Source organism: Chlorocebus sabaeus, chromosome 4 (assembly GCF_047675955.1).
Source record: "Chlorocebus sabaeus isolate Y175 chromosome 4, mChlSab1.0.hap1, whole genome shotgun sequence".
Taxonomy (NCBI): domain Eukaryota; kingdom Metazoa; phylum Chordata; class Mammalia; order Primates; family Cercopithecidae; genus Chlorocebus; species Chlorocebus sabaeus.
The window spans coordinates 2,302,720-2,320,607 of record NC_132907.1 but is presented as its reverse complement, the minus strand read 5'-3'; the positions used below and the strand labels follow the sequence as shown (position 1 = coordinate 2,320,607).

Genomic DNA, 17,888 nt, shown 5'->3' with positions numbered 1-17,888 from the left:
ACCAATTCAACTTTGGGAAATAAAAAAAATAGCTATCCATTTTTAAATAGAATATCTAAATTACATGCTTCCCATAAACATTAAAACTTTGCATTCTGTCTCTAGGTGTCAGTTATGATAAAATTTCAGTAAACTGATGACAGTTACGGGAAAGTATCAATAGTTGACACTGTGATAAAGAGGAAGCACTTTTGCAACTTCCTTGATTGTTCTATGATTTTGTGTTAGCAATTAAGATTTTGGAGGTGAGGTGGGATTTATGATGATCAAGATTTAGGACTTAGGCTTCTCTTTTAAAATTTGAGAAACAAAAATATTAGCCACATTTAGATCCACGGAAGTTGCCAGGCTGTGCTTTTCGTGCCATGTTTAATTACTTCTGTCATTCACCAGCTAAAATTTATATTTCATTTTACAATCCATGTTCTCATGCAAATTTAGGCCTTTATTTCAGAGGAAGCAATTTAATTTTCTTGTGGACCCCTTTGCCATTTACAACAGACCAGCCAAAGCCTTCCTTTCACTCGAGTCTAATGATAATAACAATAACAACAACTACAACAACAATAATAAGACACCTGGCATTACAAAATGAGTCCTAAACAGAAGTGGTGATTGTATTACAGAGAACAAGAAAAATAGCACAAACTATTCATGAATTCCAGAGAAAACTTATCTTAAAGCATAATTGTAGATATTTAGTTACGCTTCAGTCTTCACCAAAACAAAAGACTAAGTGAGGCAAAGTGACATTTTAAAATTGCTAAAGGTATAAAGTACCAGCAAAGGGAAACAGAACAAAAAACAGAAATATCAATTGATAATGGGAAATTATTGAAGTTATTCTGAACGATGAATTGTTAAACTGTTTCTACTAAGATTTCTAATTTATAAAAGTAGTAAGATGCATTGGGAATATCTTATTTATTTCTGTTTTTGCCTCTAAAAATCTAACATACACTAAGAAAATTTCTCCTCAAAGATAAAAAATCTAATTATGAATCTAAATATTAAACAAATTTTAGACTAAAAAATCTAGAAAATAAATTTTTTTTTCACAGGGAAATAAAACTAAAGGATGGTTTATTTTTTTCTAATAAATGAATATAATGTGATTTTTTTCAGCCTTCATAAATCACAGAAATCTTTAAAGTCTTTTTTATCAGATGGAATAAGGATTAGTCAACAAGTTTTTATAAAAAGTGATATTTTAAAATTAGTCTTAACGTTTACAGAGCTTTAAACATAACACATACTATTATAATTTGGCAATTCTTCAAAACTCAAAACCTTCACAATTGATTTGAAATTGTGAAGCCTGATATTCAAATGTAAGAGTCAAGTCAGCTAGCATTCCTGATTACAAAAGTAGGCTTTCATAGGAACTCAATTTCCTTTTATCAATACTATTTTGGCCACTTAAGAGATTAAAAAATAAATAAATACACAAACAAATCATTTATATAAACTTTCCTGGTCAGATTGCAATCACTGTTCATCAAAGCCATGGCTCTTGGATGCTTCCATCCTAACAATAAGGATGCCTCACGATATTGACTAAGCTTATCAATTGTTATGTTAACCAGGGCTTTGGAGCCAGGATCCTGACAAAATTATAAATCGTTTCACTGTATACATTTAGGGTCCCTTAAGACCAACAAATCTCTCCCAGTTTCACTCAATTTAATAACTGTCCATCTGTCTATCCATCCATCTGTTCATTCATCCTTCCGTCTGTCTATCTTGTTAAATTAAAAGGCCATGTAATCTGCACAGCAGCCCTTAGTTCTGTTATCCTGGAACCCAGTTATATTAGTTCTCCCCTTTTAATCGGTCCAGGAAGGATCTTAAGAAACTGGCCGACTCACTTGGTAACACATGCCACCAATGTGAAGGCCAATAAACATCCTAGACCTGAAACACAAGCACTGTGGAATTCATCCTTTCACTGAGATTACATTTTGTCCTTTCACTTTGTACCAACTCATCCAGATGTGCTCCAGAAGAATCCACAACATTATGCCAACAAGAGCAGTCAAATAAATGTAATGCCATTGTCACAGCAAATCCCTGTAGCTATGAATTACAATATATAAAAAATTTTATTTTATGCCTTTGGGGAAATATTGTCAAAATAGCAAGGAAAAACCATCTCAACATAAAATTTAATTATAGCTCCATGTATTTTGTGGGGCTAATGAAATATCTACTGACATTATACTATCTCTGTTTTAAGTAAACTTACTACAAATTTAAGGACTTGGTTACCAGGTGGGGACAAAAGGTATTCTCTGATAATAGAAATACTCACTGCTATTTACCGTTTGTTCATTGCTGCATTTTGGAATCTCAGAAGTCTTGCTTATGAGGTTGATTTTATAGCATTTCCAAATAATACAGATTTTGGAGTACAAACAATGGCAAAGTAAAAATCTTTTAAAATAATTTTATGTTTACATCAAAAACACCGAGCATATAATTTTTTTTCAAAGACATATGCATAGTGACTAGAAATATGGCACCCAAGAAAAGCCATTTTGGTCACTCATAGTTGAGAAAGTCTACGACCAAGAGTTTTCATTTTTGCCGCTTTAAAAAAATTGCCTATTTATTATCAAGACATAAAGTTTTTGTGGAAAGAACTTGATAGTTGCTAAATAATGACTTTTTTTCATCATGTCTAGCTGACTGTGTGAGATACTTAAAGATGTGTTAATCTGTTTCTCCACCGTTAGTTAAATTAAAGCACTTAGAGTTTTCGTTGATGCATTTTTAATGTGTCATCCAAGGTGTCAGGTTTAACTACTACGCCCTGCAGACTTATAGAGTTGAAAGTGTTCTCTAGTTTAAATGAACGATCTCCTTGCCAAAAGTCTTATTAAAAATTGCTTCATTCAACCAATGAATAAAGTGTTTTATAGTTCATTAAAATTATGCTAAGTGGTTATAATAAAATCTTTATAAAAAGATGTATTATTAAAAAAAGATATAAGCTGTCAAGTAACAGAAGATATGATAATCAGACACTATCACAGTGGTCTATATTATATTATTCAAAGGATGAACTTTTCTGAAAGAAAAACAATTCTAAACTGCTATTGTCAAGAATATGAATTGCAATGTGTATGTTTTTATATCATCACAATAATATTTCTCATATAATTGAGGTAATTTATTGAAAACACATAAGTTTATTATTATCTCACCTTTACCCATTGGTAAATTCATTATTCTAGGTTAAAACACACACACACACACACACACAAAATGTAATGTAAAATCATAATTGCTTACTGTTTGATAGAGCCAATTATTTCATTACATTTTCCCATTTTTGGTTTCACCCCACAAAATGTATTCACAAAATACATATAAATCATCTCTTTTGAGTTCATGAAACTTTCTTCATGAATAATTTAACCTTAGAATAAATTATCAGTAATAAGTTTCTCCTAAAGAATAAAATATTGCAATAATCCAAAGCACTACCATTTCTCTGCTAAAACACATTTTTGTAACATAAGAGTAACTCTTTCACCTGGATAATTCTTCTGTTGCCCAAGTTTAAGGAGACATCAGTCCCTTTCTTCTTAAAATAACATAATTCTATAACAGCTGAGTGTGGGGCAGAATTCAAAATGTGCATAATAGAAAGTGTGCTTGTGGAAAACCAGAATGAGTCTTTTAAAGGATGGTTCTGTCCCTAGAAGAGGAAATATTATGGAATTTATATCTATATACTTGTTTATATGCCATTCAAATATAATGCATACTTCATACATTCTTATTTTTCAGAGTTAAGTTTAGATGCATTTTTTCCTGTGTATTGCTAAGTGGTAATACAATTACCCACCCTCCCTGCAAAAAAAATAATAAGTTAGTCCTGAACAACAGTTAGGATCTCCCTGTCCTCAAGCTGGAGATTCTTCTTTTGATTTCAATAGTTAAATGCAACCCCACATTATGTGAGTGCCACAAGTAATAAGATTTCCATTGAAAGAGCCTATTATTAGCAGAAGTATGGTTACAAAAATAGGCAAAGAAATTTCATTACAGAAAGCCAAGATGATGAAAATGACGAGTAGATGCTTAAGGAATGGGAAATTCCATGAGCTGATTCACATTGTATAGTGGGGAGACAGGCGTATTTAAAAGAACAACAACTGTGTCAATTTAGCCTTTCTTCCTCTGTAGTTACATCACTTCTGAAAGAAACTAAGCAAAGGAAGAAAAACTCCATACTGGAGAGAATCTCTAACAACACTGGCTATCTTTAAGCCTTTGCTTCAAAATTTACACTTCTTAGATGATCTATTCACCACTGACACTCAAAGACAGGCTGCATGCCAAAGCCCTTCCATGAAGTTGCGGGAGACCTCATTCTGTAAATCAAGATTCCGAGGAAGAAAATGATCTGTGTTTTTATGAAAAATTTACCTTTGAATTTGAACATAGTTATCTCATATATGAAATACCCATATTTAAATGTAATGCAAATAAAATTACACCCTATTTCCAAAAATAAAAAATGAAAAATCTGTACTCAGACGAGAATTTACAAGAAGATTGAAATATTTAGAAAATGATGCATTTTCATAAAACAGTAACACAGTAAAACCTATAAAACTACACGGTGTAGTCCCTTACCCCTTAGTTTCCCAGGAAGCACAATTTGCTGGACGAAAGATTCAGGGAGCAGTTTCAACATAGCAGAGTGTGTGAAGGAAGGTGGACTAGCTAGTAATTGAAATGTCAAACTTTCCCCCCATTTTGAATTTAACGTTGTGCTCTTGTAACACTAATATGGATGAATATGGCAAATGTTTTAGGGCACAGTAAAAAATCTGAATGAATTAGCAGGTGTTCAGTATGTTCTCACAGAAAAAAAAATCAAATGAGTTAACCAATTTTACTTCACTTAGTATTCAATATCCCCATTAAATTTTTCAAAGTTGAAAATCCCTTAGGCTAAAACCCAAAAGCTTATGTTAACACTGTACTAAATATAATCTGCCAAGTACTCAAACGAATGCTGTTAGACATAGGAATTCTGTATCTTCAGTTGGAAGCTTGAAAAATGTATCCATTTGAATACATAAATGGATTGCTAATAATAAATATAAACTCCAAGAATTTTAGATATAAAAACAGTAGAGGATAGATGTTTATTATTCATTTTAAATTTTCCATATATGGAACAAAAGTACGTGATATATTTTTACTTAATTTATGTTTAAAATTATATTTACATTTAAATGTACATGTAATATAATTTTTAAAGAAGAATTTTTTTTTTTTTTTTTTTTTTTTTGAGACAGAGTCTCACTCTGTTGCCCAGATTGGAGTGAAATGGCATGATCTCTGCTCACTGCAACCTCTGCCTCCGGGGTTTAAGCCATCTCCTGCCTCAGCCTCCCTAGAAGCTGGGATTACAGGCGTATGCCACCACGCCTGGCTAATTTTTGTATTTTTAGTAGAGACAGGGTTTCACCATGTTGGCCAGGCTGGTCTTGAACTCCTGACCTCAAGTAATCCACCCACCTCGGCCTCCCAAAGTGCTTGGGATTACAGGCGTGAGCCACTGTGCCTGGCAGAATCTTCATTTCTGTTCTTCCTTTTATACAATAAAATGGATTATCCCCATTAATTAATACTAAATACTATATAATATCTTGCTCTAGCATGTTAAATATATCTGAAAGAATATTGTTACATATTGATGGGTTGTCATGTTTTTTACACAAATATATCCAATTATATAAATTTAAAAATATATACACTTTTAATATAACAATAACTTTATAATTACAAAGGAAAAAGAGTAATACAAACATGAACAGTGCATATATTTCTTCAAAACATCTTGAAACTTTGATTAGTGAAAATCACAGTGAACATTAAGTTAGAAATATTCAGCAACCTTCCTTAATAAGCGTTTTTCATTTTATTAAAATGATAAAACTTTATTTTTATTTTTAGTCCCATTTTAATGCGAGTCCTGATTTTTTGTGAGCCAAATTATTCTTTGGTCATTAATGCCATAGGAATTAGGGAGAAAATGTACAGTAAGAGACACTTGTTCAAATAGATTAAGTCATTACCATAAATATAAAAACATTTTGATATATATATTAATTCACAGTAATAAAAATGACAAAATTAAAGAAAAGCTTAGGTAAAAGCATGATTCAATCAGAATGGAAGGAAAAAGATTGTCATGTTCCAGGGTCTAAAAAAATTAGTCACTATTAAAAAGGAATACTGACTCTAAGTAGAAATTTGAGGAGACAAGATTTTTACAAGTAAAATCCTTTTTATTTATTTCAAAGTATATTCATATAAAAGTTGTTTCATCTTGATATCTGTGTCCAAGAGTGGCAGCACCACTGAACAAATTAAATGCTTAGTTTATATTTTGCATATCTTACAAGTTGCAAAAGAGCTGGGGCTTAGTAAGTTACAGGAACCATAAACTTCTCTCACTTTATTTCTTAAAGTAAGAAGAGACAATGGGGAAAAATGGTTCTTATTGTATACTCTAAAGATGTAATGATACAGGAATTTCTGAGTTTAGAAAGCCTCATACTCAATTTTCTGTGACCCCCAAAAATAAAATAAATTGCGCAAATCTTTCTTCTATCTGGAGTTGTCCCTCCCCTAGCCTCATCATTTTTTTCCTGGCGCAAAGCAATTTTCTAGACCCTGTTGCATATATAGTTGAGACCAGATGCTGAGAATGATGTTGAGAAGTGACCAGAAAATAGTGAAAGAATGATTTGAAGCTATTGATCAGTGTGATTTCTATTTAAAAAACATCACATGGTTTGCTTAAATTTATGGGGAAAAGTAACAATCGGATAGTATGAAATCTGGTAGCATACTTTGAAGAGATGAGAGAGATCTGGGAAAGCAGATGATAATTCTTCTCAACAAGAAAAGCTGAAAGATCACAAGCTAAGAATTACCTTACTTGATCTTTTCCAACTCTTCCTCATTAGCATTGTCTGTAAATAAAATAAAGCATTTTCATTATCTTTTCACGCAAGTACAGAAGAGGGCAGCCAGTTGTTTTTTAGCGGACACATTAGCCCTTGAAACAGCAAACAGTTCCTGCAGCAATTGTACAACACAAAACTTGTTTTCCACGCACACACGACTAGAGAAACAACTTTAACATTCCAGCAGTCTTTCTGGTGAGAGTTCATTTGATTTATTCCTTTGTTAAAAAAAAAAAAAAAAAAAAAATGGGACCAGTACTGGGATGCCTTTACTGACTGAAAAAAAAACACATTGAGTCTCATAATTTCCAACAGCTCCTTTTGGTGGTGGAGGTTGAGGGTATACATGACTTGATCAGGTATATAATAATTTTTCTCTTGAAACACATTCAAAATCTTTTGCTTTGGTGGCATTGTAGAATTGTCTCTGCTTCCGGTTCATCTTTAACTACATCAGAGTCTACAGATGCTTTCAATTGAAAACAAATGCTGCATACTGTAATGGCTACTAGTGCATTTTCCTGCTAAATGTTTAGTGAGGCCTGGCGCGGTGGCTCACACCTGTAATCCCAGCACTGTGGGAGGCCGAGGTGGGCGGATCACGAGGTCAGGAGATCCAGATCACCCTGGCTAAGACAGTGAAACCCCGTCTCTACTTTAAATACAAAAAAATTAGCCGGCTGTGGTGGCGGGGTTGGGGGGCCTGTAGTCCCAGCTACTTGGGAGGCTGAGGCAGGAGAATGGCATGAACCTGGGAGGTGGAGCTTGAAGTGAGCCGAGATCACGCCACTGCACTCCAGCCTGGGCAACACAGCAAGACTCCGTCTCAAAAAAAAAAAAAAAAAAAGGAAATGTTTAGTGCAAGCGTATCCTTTAAACTAGTTAGTTTGTGTCATACTAAGAAATATGTATGGCCAAAAGTTTTAATTAAGGTTCTAGAGCTTTGTAATGCATCCCCAAGATCACTAATCTCTTGAATAAACTAAATCATAAAAGCTCAATGACTTTTTTTGTTTCCTCTCTTCACTTTAAAAAATTTCTCAATGAACACTGAAGTATTAACCTTCCTGATTAACCTCTTTCCCCTCTCTTTGCTTTACTATTATCTTTAAGGCAGATGAAGTGGAAAATAGGAAATATTCAGGGCAAGGAATATAGCTTAAAGTGCTTGTGCCATATTTGTATATCAGGGAAATGCACTTTAAGAACTGTATCTCTTTCAGGAGGATTCACCATAAAAAAGAACCATGTCAGAAACTACTTATGGATTAGAATAACACAAAAATGGAAAGATTTTAATATAAGATGAGGGCAACCTTTAACCTAAACCACAAGAATGAATGTGTACATTCTAGGGTAAAAACTAAGACTAGCATAACATTTTCAAAGATAATTATACGTTCCTCTTTTCTATAGGGAGTGGTCGTACAGGGCATATTTTCTCTACATACAGTCTTTGTTAAATGTTGACCAAAACATAAAATAATAATAGATTTCCTAAGGTTACAATGATTCCTCATCACCCCTCCTTTTTTTTTTAAAGACAGGAAACTGCAAAGCACTGTTATCAAATACTATTATAGAAATAATTTATGTTTTCAAAGTACTAAATGTCCAATTCATTTTGAAGCAACAAATCCCAGCATTGGGTTATAGGGTGGCCATCTAGGGGAACATGTAATAAATCTTTATTTTTGATGTTAAATGATTTATTATCATCAGTATCATCATCATCATCATCACCACCACCACCACTTCCTCCCTCATCACCAAAAGGTAACTGGAAACCAAATACTTAAGTGCTATGTTATATTTACAAAAACTGCCCCATAAGAGTTGGATAATAAATGCTCAACTTTCTCACCAAGCTGAGTTTCAATGGACAAAGAATGGTATCTCCTAGAGACAATATTTTGAGTCAAATCAATCAAGAACAATTAAGATATATAAAAAGTACAGTCTACTAATTCTGGTCATTTATCATCATTAGCATCTGAGAATTTTATCATATAAAATTCCATTATATAAGAAATGTTATGCTATGTAAAAGGGCCATAGAACCTTAGAAAGAGTGAAATCTCATGGCAACACTAGACAATATTACAAGGATTCCACAAAGTCACATCCCCTGACTCACAAGCACCACATAAAATTAACCTTCTATAGTAAAACAAAATATAGGGCCAGTATTTGTCCTGTCTCTCAAAATCAGCTTTATAAGCAGGCTGCAAGGTTTTCTTTTTCAGATTGAGAAACTGATACAATAAAAAGTCAGTGATTACCCTAAGTATAAATAGGAAAGAGTTAGCAGTTATGAGAACCCATTCATTATTTTCCTAATTCAGTATCTAAAGTTCTATTACTATACCCAGTGACTCTCAAAATGACCCTAGATTTTATAACATTTCTGCCTCTTGAGCCAAATCTACTAGCAAAGCAATAGGTTTAAGTATGTCACTTCTAAGTCCCTTTTTCTTTTAGGTAGTTGGGTTAAGGTCAGTTAAATAAAACCAAAACAGTACAAAAGTTAAAAAGAAAATTAATTTAATAGATAAACTATTAGTAATGTTTTCTCTGCTATCTGTGAGACATGTTAGAGAAGGAAGATTGGGGAGTGTTAAAAATAGAAGATGAAGCAAATTATAGAAAAATAAGATTTATTTTTTGCTCTATGATCTTAACTTCAGCTGAGAAACATATGAATTAATTTTTGAAAGGATTATTAACCTGATATTATTATAGTACAATTCAAATTCTTCATTAGCAGCTCAACTTCCTTGAAGCCAGTAAAAGGAATGAAGTAGCATAAAAATATGGCTTGTGATAGAGCTGCAGAAGTAATTGTTTGTAAAAGACTCCACAATCTCAATCCATTTTTTAATTTTTATCTTTTGTTGAAGTGACTTTTTAGGCAATTATGTAACTACTGTACATATAAAAAATCACAGAATAATTAGATACAATAGTAACATACATCTTATAAAGCATACATATATTCAACTTTTTGTAGGTAGATATTTCTTCAAATGTCAGCTGTGTAATAATTCTGTAGAATATCAAAACTAATCCAAGATAAAGAAGTTTTTTTTTTTTTTTTTTTTTTTTTTTACTCATCAAAGGCCAACTAAGGCCATTCATATGTTTCTTTGAATTTTCTATTTTTTAGCCTTAGGCAAGCAATTTGTAGGTGTAGGTTATTTAAGAGAGTGTGTAACACAAATTAACTCACTTTTATTTCACAAATTCTCCAATGAAGAAAGCTGTGGATTGAACTCTGCTAGAAAAAGAGCCAGAAAGAACTCAAACACACTATCAGACAAATTGCCATATATAGGACACACATATATGCACTACACACTTTTACAGGTTCAAAAATAGGACATGCAATCAAAACAGAAATGACAATTGTGCCATGCAACTCATCAGCATGCCCCCCAAGGAGGTTTTGGTTTCTTGTACACACAATGCTGGAGACTTAAAATATATATACATATATATCTGTTCACATCTGGGAATTTTTTTAAAGACTCAATCATGACCTTAATGGAGAAGATTTTGATATGGCACCTATGAAATACAAATTGCTGCAATTAGACATTGAATATTTTAGAGGCTTTAGTAGATTCAGTAGGCTGATAGGTTTTTCAACTCGTTCTTCACTTTCACTGATTTCTAGAGCTGGCAATCCACACAAGGAGAAATCATCCCAACTGCATAATTCATGGAACGTATTGTTACTATTAAGAGTGCATAAAAAACTCACAAGATGACTGTTTTAGAAATCTTACTACTTTGTAATGCTAAGGACTCTGTACTTCCAGTTATTCATTTCTTCCTACCTTGGCATAGCATTTTATTCACATTAATGTTCTATTTCCTGTATGATTGTTAGGATTTATCTGTAAAAGGCTCTTGAAACACATCTCTTTCATTCTCCATTTTTAATACATATAAAATATTTAGCAAAGTTTTATCAATACAGGCATACGAATAAACATGTGGTTTTTGAACTAACATCTTCAGTGCTAAAAGCCTGAAATAAATTATTTCTGAGCTAGTAATCAAAGAGAACAGAACTCTTGTAATTTTACTCTGTGAGGGTCAATGTAAAATTTGCCTTTATTTCTTTCTTACATAATTCTCATTTTCTGGGGATTGTGAAGCATACAGTAACTGATTTCTGGTTTGTTGCATTTTTAATTTAAATTTCTCTAAATAAAATTTGTTCCTGAATAATTTGTGAAAGTTCAGCATGCCATTTTTACAGCTGCAGTATGTTATGTCTTTTAGATATCTGAAAATTTAACTAGAAGATACATTGGATCTCTGATTTTTAACCAAGAAACTTCAAATGTAGCCCAGAAAAATTACTAAGCTGATATTTCACATGTTACACAATGAAGAAAATACAGTGATGGGTTTATAATTTATTGTCAATCATTAGAATTCTGTGGGAAGACAAATAAGGCTTGATTTCAAGCAGATTATCATTAATATACTAATTTTAAGAACTTACAAAAGAAAATTAAATCATTATTTAATCATGAGTTGATATTGTTTGTGACAACCTCAGGGATTTGAATATTGAGGTAAGAAAAAACCATATACCCTCACTTGGTCTTTTGAAGTCATCATAAGGAAGACTTTATGTATTATATATATATAATTCCCCTCGTATGAGTGATAGGATGTAGGATGGAGGCAAGGTAAACTATACATAGGCATATTTTAGGTACACAGGTAACTCTGAAGAAAGCCTGGACTTGAGAGAAGGTGAACCGTGAAGGAGTTTGTATGGCTGGGACAGAAGTTACAGTGAAGGAACATACATTGGTTGTTGGAGAGCCTTAAAATTTCTCATCAGAAGTTTCCATTTAATTAGAGAAATAGCCACAAGTCACTGAAAACTTAGAAGAAGAAGAAGGAGGAAGTTATAAAGCCTAGTATAATGCTTAGTAGATGATCAATAAGTATTTTGTTTTATACAGATGCCTACAAATGGTTCTTATTTAGAGTTTCAAAACCTAACAACCAGTGTTACTAAATATAAGAACCAGTTTTAGAGAGCTTAATAAAATAGTTACAGAACTGCAATGTAGGACAAACACAAAAGAAAAGCCAATTTATATGTATTTTGGGGCATTTTCATAACATAGAGCATATATTTACAAACCCAGGTTCAAATTTAGGACATCCCAATAGCCAGGATACTGAATCCCAGTAGAATATCCAATGGGGGAATCTTTTTCCCCTCCCTCCTTTCTCCCCTCTCCTCTGGCCCCGCTTGCTTCTATACAACCAAGTCCATGCCTCAGCTATTGATTGTACCCACAAGGATGAGCCAGGATAACCACACTGGTTACCCTTCTCTCTGCTTCCTCAGGGGTGACCGAGGTCAGGACGGAAAGTACAAGGATGTTTACCAGCCAGAGGCTGGCTCTGAACAGACTTGATCACTATGTCTTTTCTAAGCCCTGGTTGAGCCACTTGCTTCTCTGATGAAGAAAGAAGCCATAAGAGAGTCAGTAACAGGATAGAAGGAGAGAAGACACCATTTCTCTCTTAATGCAGCAGAGGGAATGCAGTGCTCTCTGGAACTTTGAAAGAAGAGGGCATGAAGTAAGGCAATGAATGCAAAAAAACTTTTTGAGATGAAAAATACCTTTGGAAAGATTTCTTCCAAAAAATCTGGGGTAGTCAAATGGATTTGAGCCAAGAAAATAGCATGAGGATTTCAGAAGGAACTTTTTGTGTTAAGGGTGAATGTGGCTGAAGAGATATGATGAAGAGAAAGGAAAAGGAGGAAAGGAAGATGAAGAAAACCATATTTTTGATGTATAACTACTTTCATGTAACCCACCTATTTTCTTCTTTATTTGTGTTTGATAACTTACTGATTATCAGCTCCCAGGCACTGTAATATTTTTAAATAATTTTTACATTTAAAAAATAAATTTGAACAACCCTGGAGATTGAGGGATTTTTGAAGGATTGCTAAAGAAAAAATAATGTTAGAAACTACTTTGCCTGTGTTGACATATATTTCTGTGTAATTTAGAACAACTCAGCAGCTTCATCGTAGGGTCTCCTGATATTAACTTGCTCCCTCAAACCCTCAGTTTGATGTTAGAGTGTTTAATAAACATTCCTTTAATGTAAAAATTCAGTTGACTGTACATTATCACATCACCCAAATCACCACAATCGCTGCTATATCATTCCAATCTCCAGGAATATCGCAAGTTTAGATGGTCTGGGAATACACAGGATCTCAGACACTTAGTTATCTTGATTTATGAAGTGCTGTCCTTCATTAAAATAACTAAGAACCCCAGCACAAGAATATTCTATCATCAAGTCTTGTTGATTTTTACCTCCTATAGGTAAACCTGCCAATTTCCCTCCATCTCTACCTCTGACAGTTCTAATCCAAAGTTCCATCATCTTTCACCTGGATTTTCGCCATGGCCTCCTAATTGGTCTCCAGGTATCCATTCTTACCCCTTCAATATGTTTTCTACAATGCAGCCACAAAGATATTTTCAAAAGGCAAATACGATTCCACTGCTTTCAATTCACAGATCTTTCAATGGCTCCCCACAGTTTTTTGGGGAAAGACCCAAAACTTAACATGGTCAATTAGTTCTACACAGTCTGGGCATCGTCCTTCCACCCCAGTGTCGTTATGCACTCTGATCACCCACACTGTCTTTGCTTCCACCTTCTCTAAACTCCAGTGGTTTTTCAATTCTTGAAATGCAACATGGTTCCTCTTGTCACATGGCCTTTGTGTGTGTTGTCTCCTCTGCTTTAAATACCACCTCTCTTTCTTGTTTTTGCTTTATTAAGGCCTGTTTTACACTTCATATTTCAGGTCTTATTTGACTTCCTTCGAGAATCCTTAACCCCTGGCTACTAAAAATTTTCCTATATTTGCTCTTTCAGCAGTATGTACCTCTTTTTCACAGCATTTAAAACAGTTGTTCCTATCAGTGATTAATTGATTCCTGGGTTCTCCACTGGGTCTAAGTTCTATTGTATCCTAAGTGTTCAGCACAGGAACTGGCTTAAAGTAGGTTCTTGGTGAATACTAGACTCATTGAATCATTTGAATAAAACACAAAATGAACATTTACAATTGATTCCTATGTATGGATTAGCCAGCTAGGTTATACTTCTTGGCTTGTGCTGGGTGAAATAATGTCTTCTGAAGTAGTGACTTCTAAGATGACAGGCTTTCATTTCTAAATACTTTTTGTAAAAATTGTTTCTCACCCACCCCTCTGCACAAGGGTGCATGTGCACACATACATACGTAATTTTACCAAGCTAAGTTCTCACACTAGGTATTATTATCTGGTAATTCTTATTTAAAAAGAGAAACTTCTTCCTCAGTGAATGAAGTATAGATATTTAACCCAATTTAGCAAATATTATATATAAACATACGTGTCATCATTACATTTCAAAAAAGGATGGAGAGAAATAGTTCTTGAAAGGGTGAATTTTTCAATGAGTTTAAAGTATTTCCAAATTTGAAGTTGTAAGTTGTAATTCACAATTTTTACCTACAGTCTAGTGGAAAATGCCAACAACACCTTTCCAGCAGACAGTCTATAACCAACTTTAATCATGCATTATTTCAGGACAGCATTACATACATTGCTGAAATAGAATATTTCAACTTGCCTAAAAAAATTACGTCTACTACTAAATTGTGTTACAGTCAGAGCTAGTTAGAGTAGTTCCCAGGCACGTGAAAGCACATTGAGTCTAACAAATAATCTCTGGCAAGTTGTGGCAGAAAGTACACTAGCAAGCATACTGATGTGGGTCAAACCTGATATTTTTTAATGTCACTTCAACTGTGGGGGAGTAATTGGCTCCTCTGTGTCCCTTGTCAGTTTCTCATAGCAGCATGGTGTGCAAGGACGTACAGACAGCTAGTGCTGAAAAATGGGTAATATCAACATGGAAGCCCATCAAGAAGATGAAAAGTACTCACTTATCATTCAGTAAACAAATACCAGAAAGCAGAAACTCTGTTATAATTTCACCTCATTTTCTCTGTTGTGGTGCACCTGACAATGCAGTCAAAACAGCAGGGTCTGGATACCTTAACGTGGAATTCCAAGTATTCAATTCACTAATAAATGTATTCCCCAAATGAATACTAATATTTGCCTATAATATAACATGTCTGAAATTGAGAAATAAAATTAAAATAAAAATTCAAATCTGTTTCTTATTTACAACAAGAGGTTCTGATCTGGAGGGTGGAACAGGAAATTAGAGTTGAAAAGATACAATAAGCATGAATGAGCAACACCTAGGGTACTCACAGAAAGAAAGAACAGGGCATATTTTCATAGGCAGCTTCTCTTCATTACCACCTCTGGGTCCAAAGAAAGGCTCACAACATTCGAACAAGAGAGAGCAAGAAAGAGCTCCTACTAGGCTGTGGGGGAACTCACCACGTCCCTGGACTCTCCTTCTTTAGGGGTAAGGATGACTGAGAGCAAAATGATTCCAAGATCATGGTCAGGATAATGAGGATCTTTCAGAGTAAGGGTCACATCTGTGGGCCTGTGATAGAAAATATTTAGATTTTGAACAGTCATTAAATGATTAAGCCAAATATATTTTCAATAATACTTTATTCTTTTAAGATAAAAAGCAATTTTGTCCTCCTTTACTTTCTTGGGACAATTTTTGTTATTAAAATACTATCAGTGTATTAAGTTATCCAATAAACTGTGAGTAGATCTGAATTCACCAGATGAATTTCTGCTTTCTAAACCCATGAAAGTTCCAGAAAGTGATTGAAAAGGCCAAGAAACTACAACCCTATTAAGAAGCCTATCAGTCTCCTTTCTATGCTCTCTAAACCCACAGAGAGTAGCACCATACATATACACAAGCACCATACATATACATATACATACACACACATGAATATATATACACATATATACATACACATATACATACACACACGTGAATATATATACACATATATACATATATACATACACACATGTGAATATATATACACACATATATACATACACACATATACACTAAATACACATATGGGGTCACAGTCTGATTTAGTTCATTTTCATGTAATGATTACATACAAAAATTAATAGAAAAACTTCATTATATTTTTTAATAATTACATGATAAAGATATATGAACATTTACAACTGTCTTATGACTTATTATTCTTTCAGAGATACCTCAATGTATTACATAGTATAATAACATAAACATTTATATGACTACAATTATTATCACTCTTTCTATACCCAGAGACTACTGATTTACATTTAGAATAAAACAGCATACACAAATACGTTATTTTAAAAAGTAGTAATTAGATGTTTATGTGGTTTTGAGGAGAGGGAATTGCTAGTGAAATACATAAAATATATTATGTGGCAAAATACACACCACATGCTCATGTATAAATAATCTCTTTTAATTTTTGAAATTATTCCAAATTGTCACCATTTAAAATTATTTTTCACCAGTGATTCATCTTTAATAGGAAACAAGATAAATTTACGCTTTGGGATTAAGTCTAGTCACTTGCATATCCTTATGCAGAGATCTAAGAGAAAGTACCTGTGAACTTTACAGAAGAACAGCACAGTCTATTCTAGATTGAGCTCAGTTTTCATGATAATAGACTCCATGCAACACTACTTAGGGCACTTCCTACAGTGGCAGGGAGGTGTGAGCCTGTGCTAGGCTATGGGCTGGAATGAAGGACTTAAAGAAAAAGTATAGGAAAGGCTGCTCTTTTGTCCAGTCCGAGGCAACAATGACTATTGGAAGACCAATCAGCCATTGTGCTAAAACTAAGTTGACTGTAATGCGTAAGGGAGTTCTACACTTTACATTTCTCTAGTCATCTACATTTACAGAAATAGCAAGTAGTGATCTGGTTCATTACTCTGCTTTCCTGTTTTCCACCATCCCTGCTGCACGATGTAACATGATCATCCAAAACAGCCATGAATTCCTTCTCCTTAAAACCATCAAAGAAGGTTTCACAGTTTCCTTTGCAGCCTATTTCAGCATGCATGATCTTTTCTAACGGTATTTTTTTATTCTATAGTACAAAATTAATTCTTAGTTCCTATGTTGAAATTCACTTCGAAAAATATAAGCCCATTATTAGGTGTAAGGAATGATTAATATTAGTAACAATAGCAACTTTGCAACTAGGGAAGCAATGATATGAAACTGAGCAAATACAAATAACCTGCCTCCACCTTAGGAGCACTCCTTGGTAATCCGGCAATGGCAAAATCAGATTCTACCATGGCTCAAGTGATGAGAGAGTTGCTGTATCTGAAGCAAAGTGCACACACACTGTATTTTATATATAGTAGTCCGATTCTTAATAATTATGACTAACATGCATAATTTTTTTTTATGCCCCATTAAAACCATATGGGCAACGTGAAAGGAATGTGTCTTTTATCTTTCGATCCCTGGTGCTTAGCACAGTACTGGGTATCAGGCCTCTGAGCCAAAGCTAAGCCATCATATCCCCTGTGACCTGCACGTACACACCCAGATGGCTGGTTCCTGCCTTAACTGATGACATCACCTTGTGAAATTCCTTTTCCTGGCTCATCCTGGCTCAAAAGCTCCCTCACTGAGCACCTTGTGACCGACCCCCCCGACTCCTGTCCGCCAGAGAACCACTCCCTTTGACTGTAATTTTTCTTTACCTACCCAAATCCTGTAAAACAGCCTCAGCCTTATCTCCCTTGGCTGGACTCTCTTTTCCGACTCAGCCCGCCATCACCCTGGTGATTGAAAAGCTTTATTGCTCACACAAAGCCTGTTTGGTGGTCTCTTCACATGGACGCG

The 17,888-nt window shown here is 34.1% G+C and overlaps 1 protein-coding gene across 16 annotated transcripts in view; it reads right to left on the bottom strand.

The window, feature by feature from the left end:
• Window positions 1-17,888, bottom strand: part of MCTP1 (multiple C2 and transmembrane domain containing 1) — a 595,101-nt gene that overhangs the window by 222,514 nt on the left and 354,699 nt on the right. For 8 of the 16 annotated variants that reach the window (XM_007978712.3, XM_037982250.2, XM_007978754.3 and 5 more), the window contains exons 5-6: window positions 15,473-15,584; window positions 6,966-7,004 (exon numbers count right to left, since the gene is read on the bottom strand). In XM_007978712.3, coding sequence (XP_007976903.1) covers window positions 6,966-7,004; window positions 15,473-15,584 — 151 coding nt within the window. Of the gene's footprint in view, window positions 1-6,965; window positions 7,005-10,227; window positions 10,276-15,472; window positions 15,585-17,888 lie in introns of all 16 variants that reach the window. The other 8 variants (XM_073014587.1, XM_073014588.1, XM_007978760.3 and 5 more) reach the window with 2 other exon arrangements.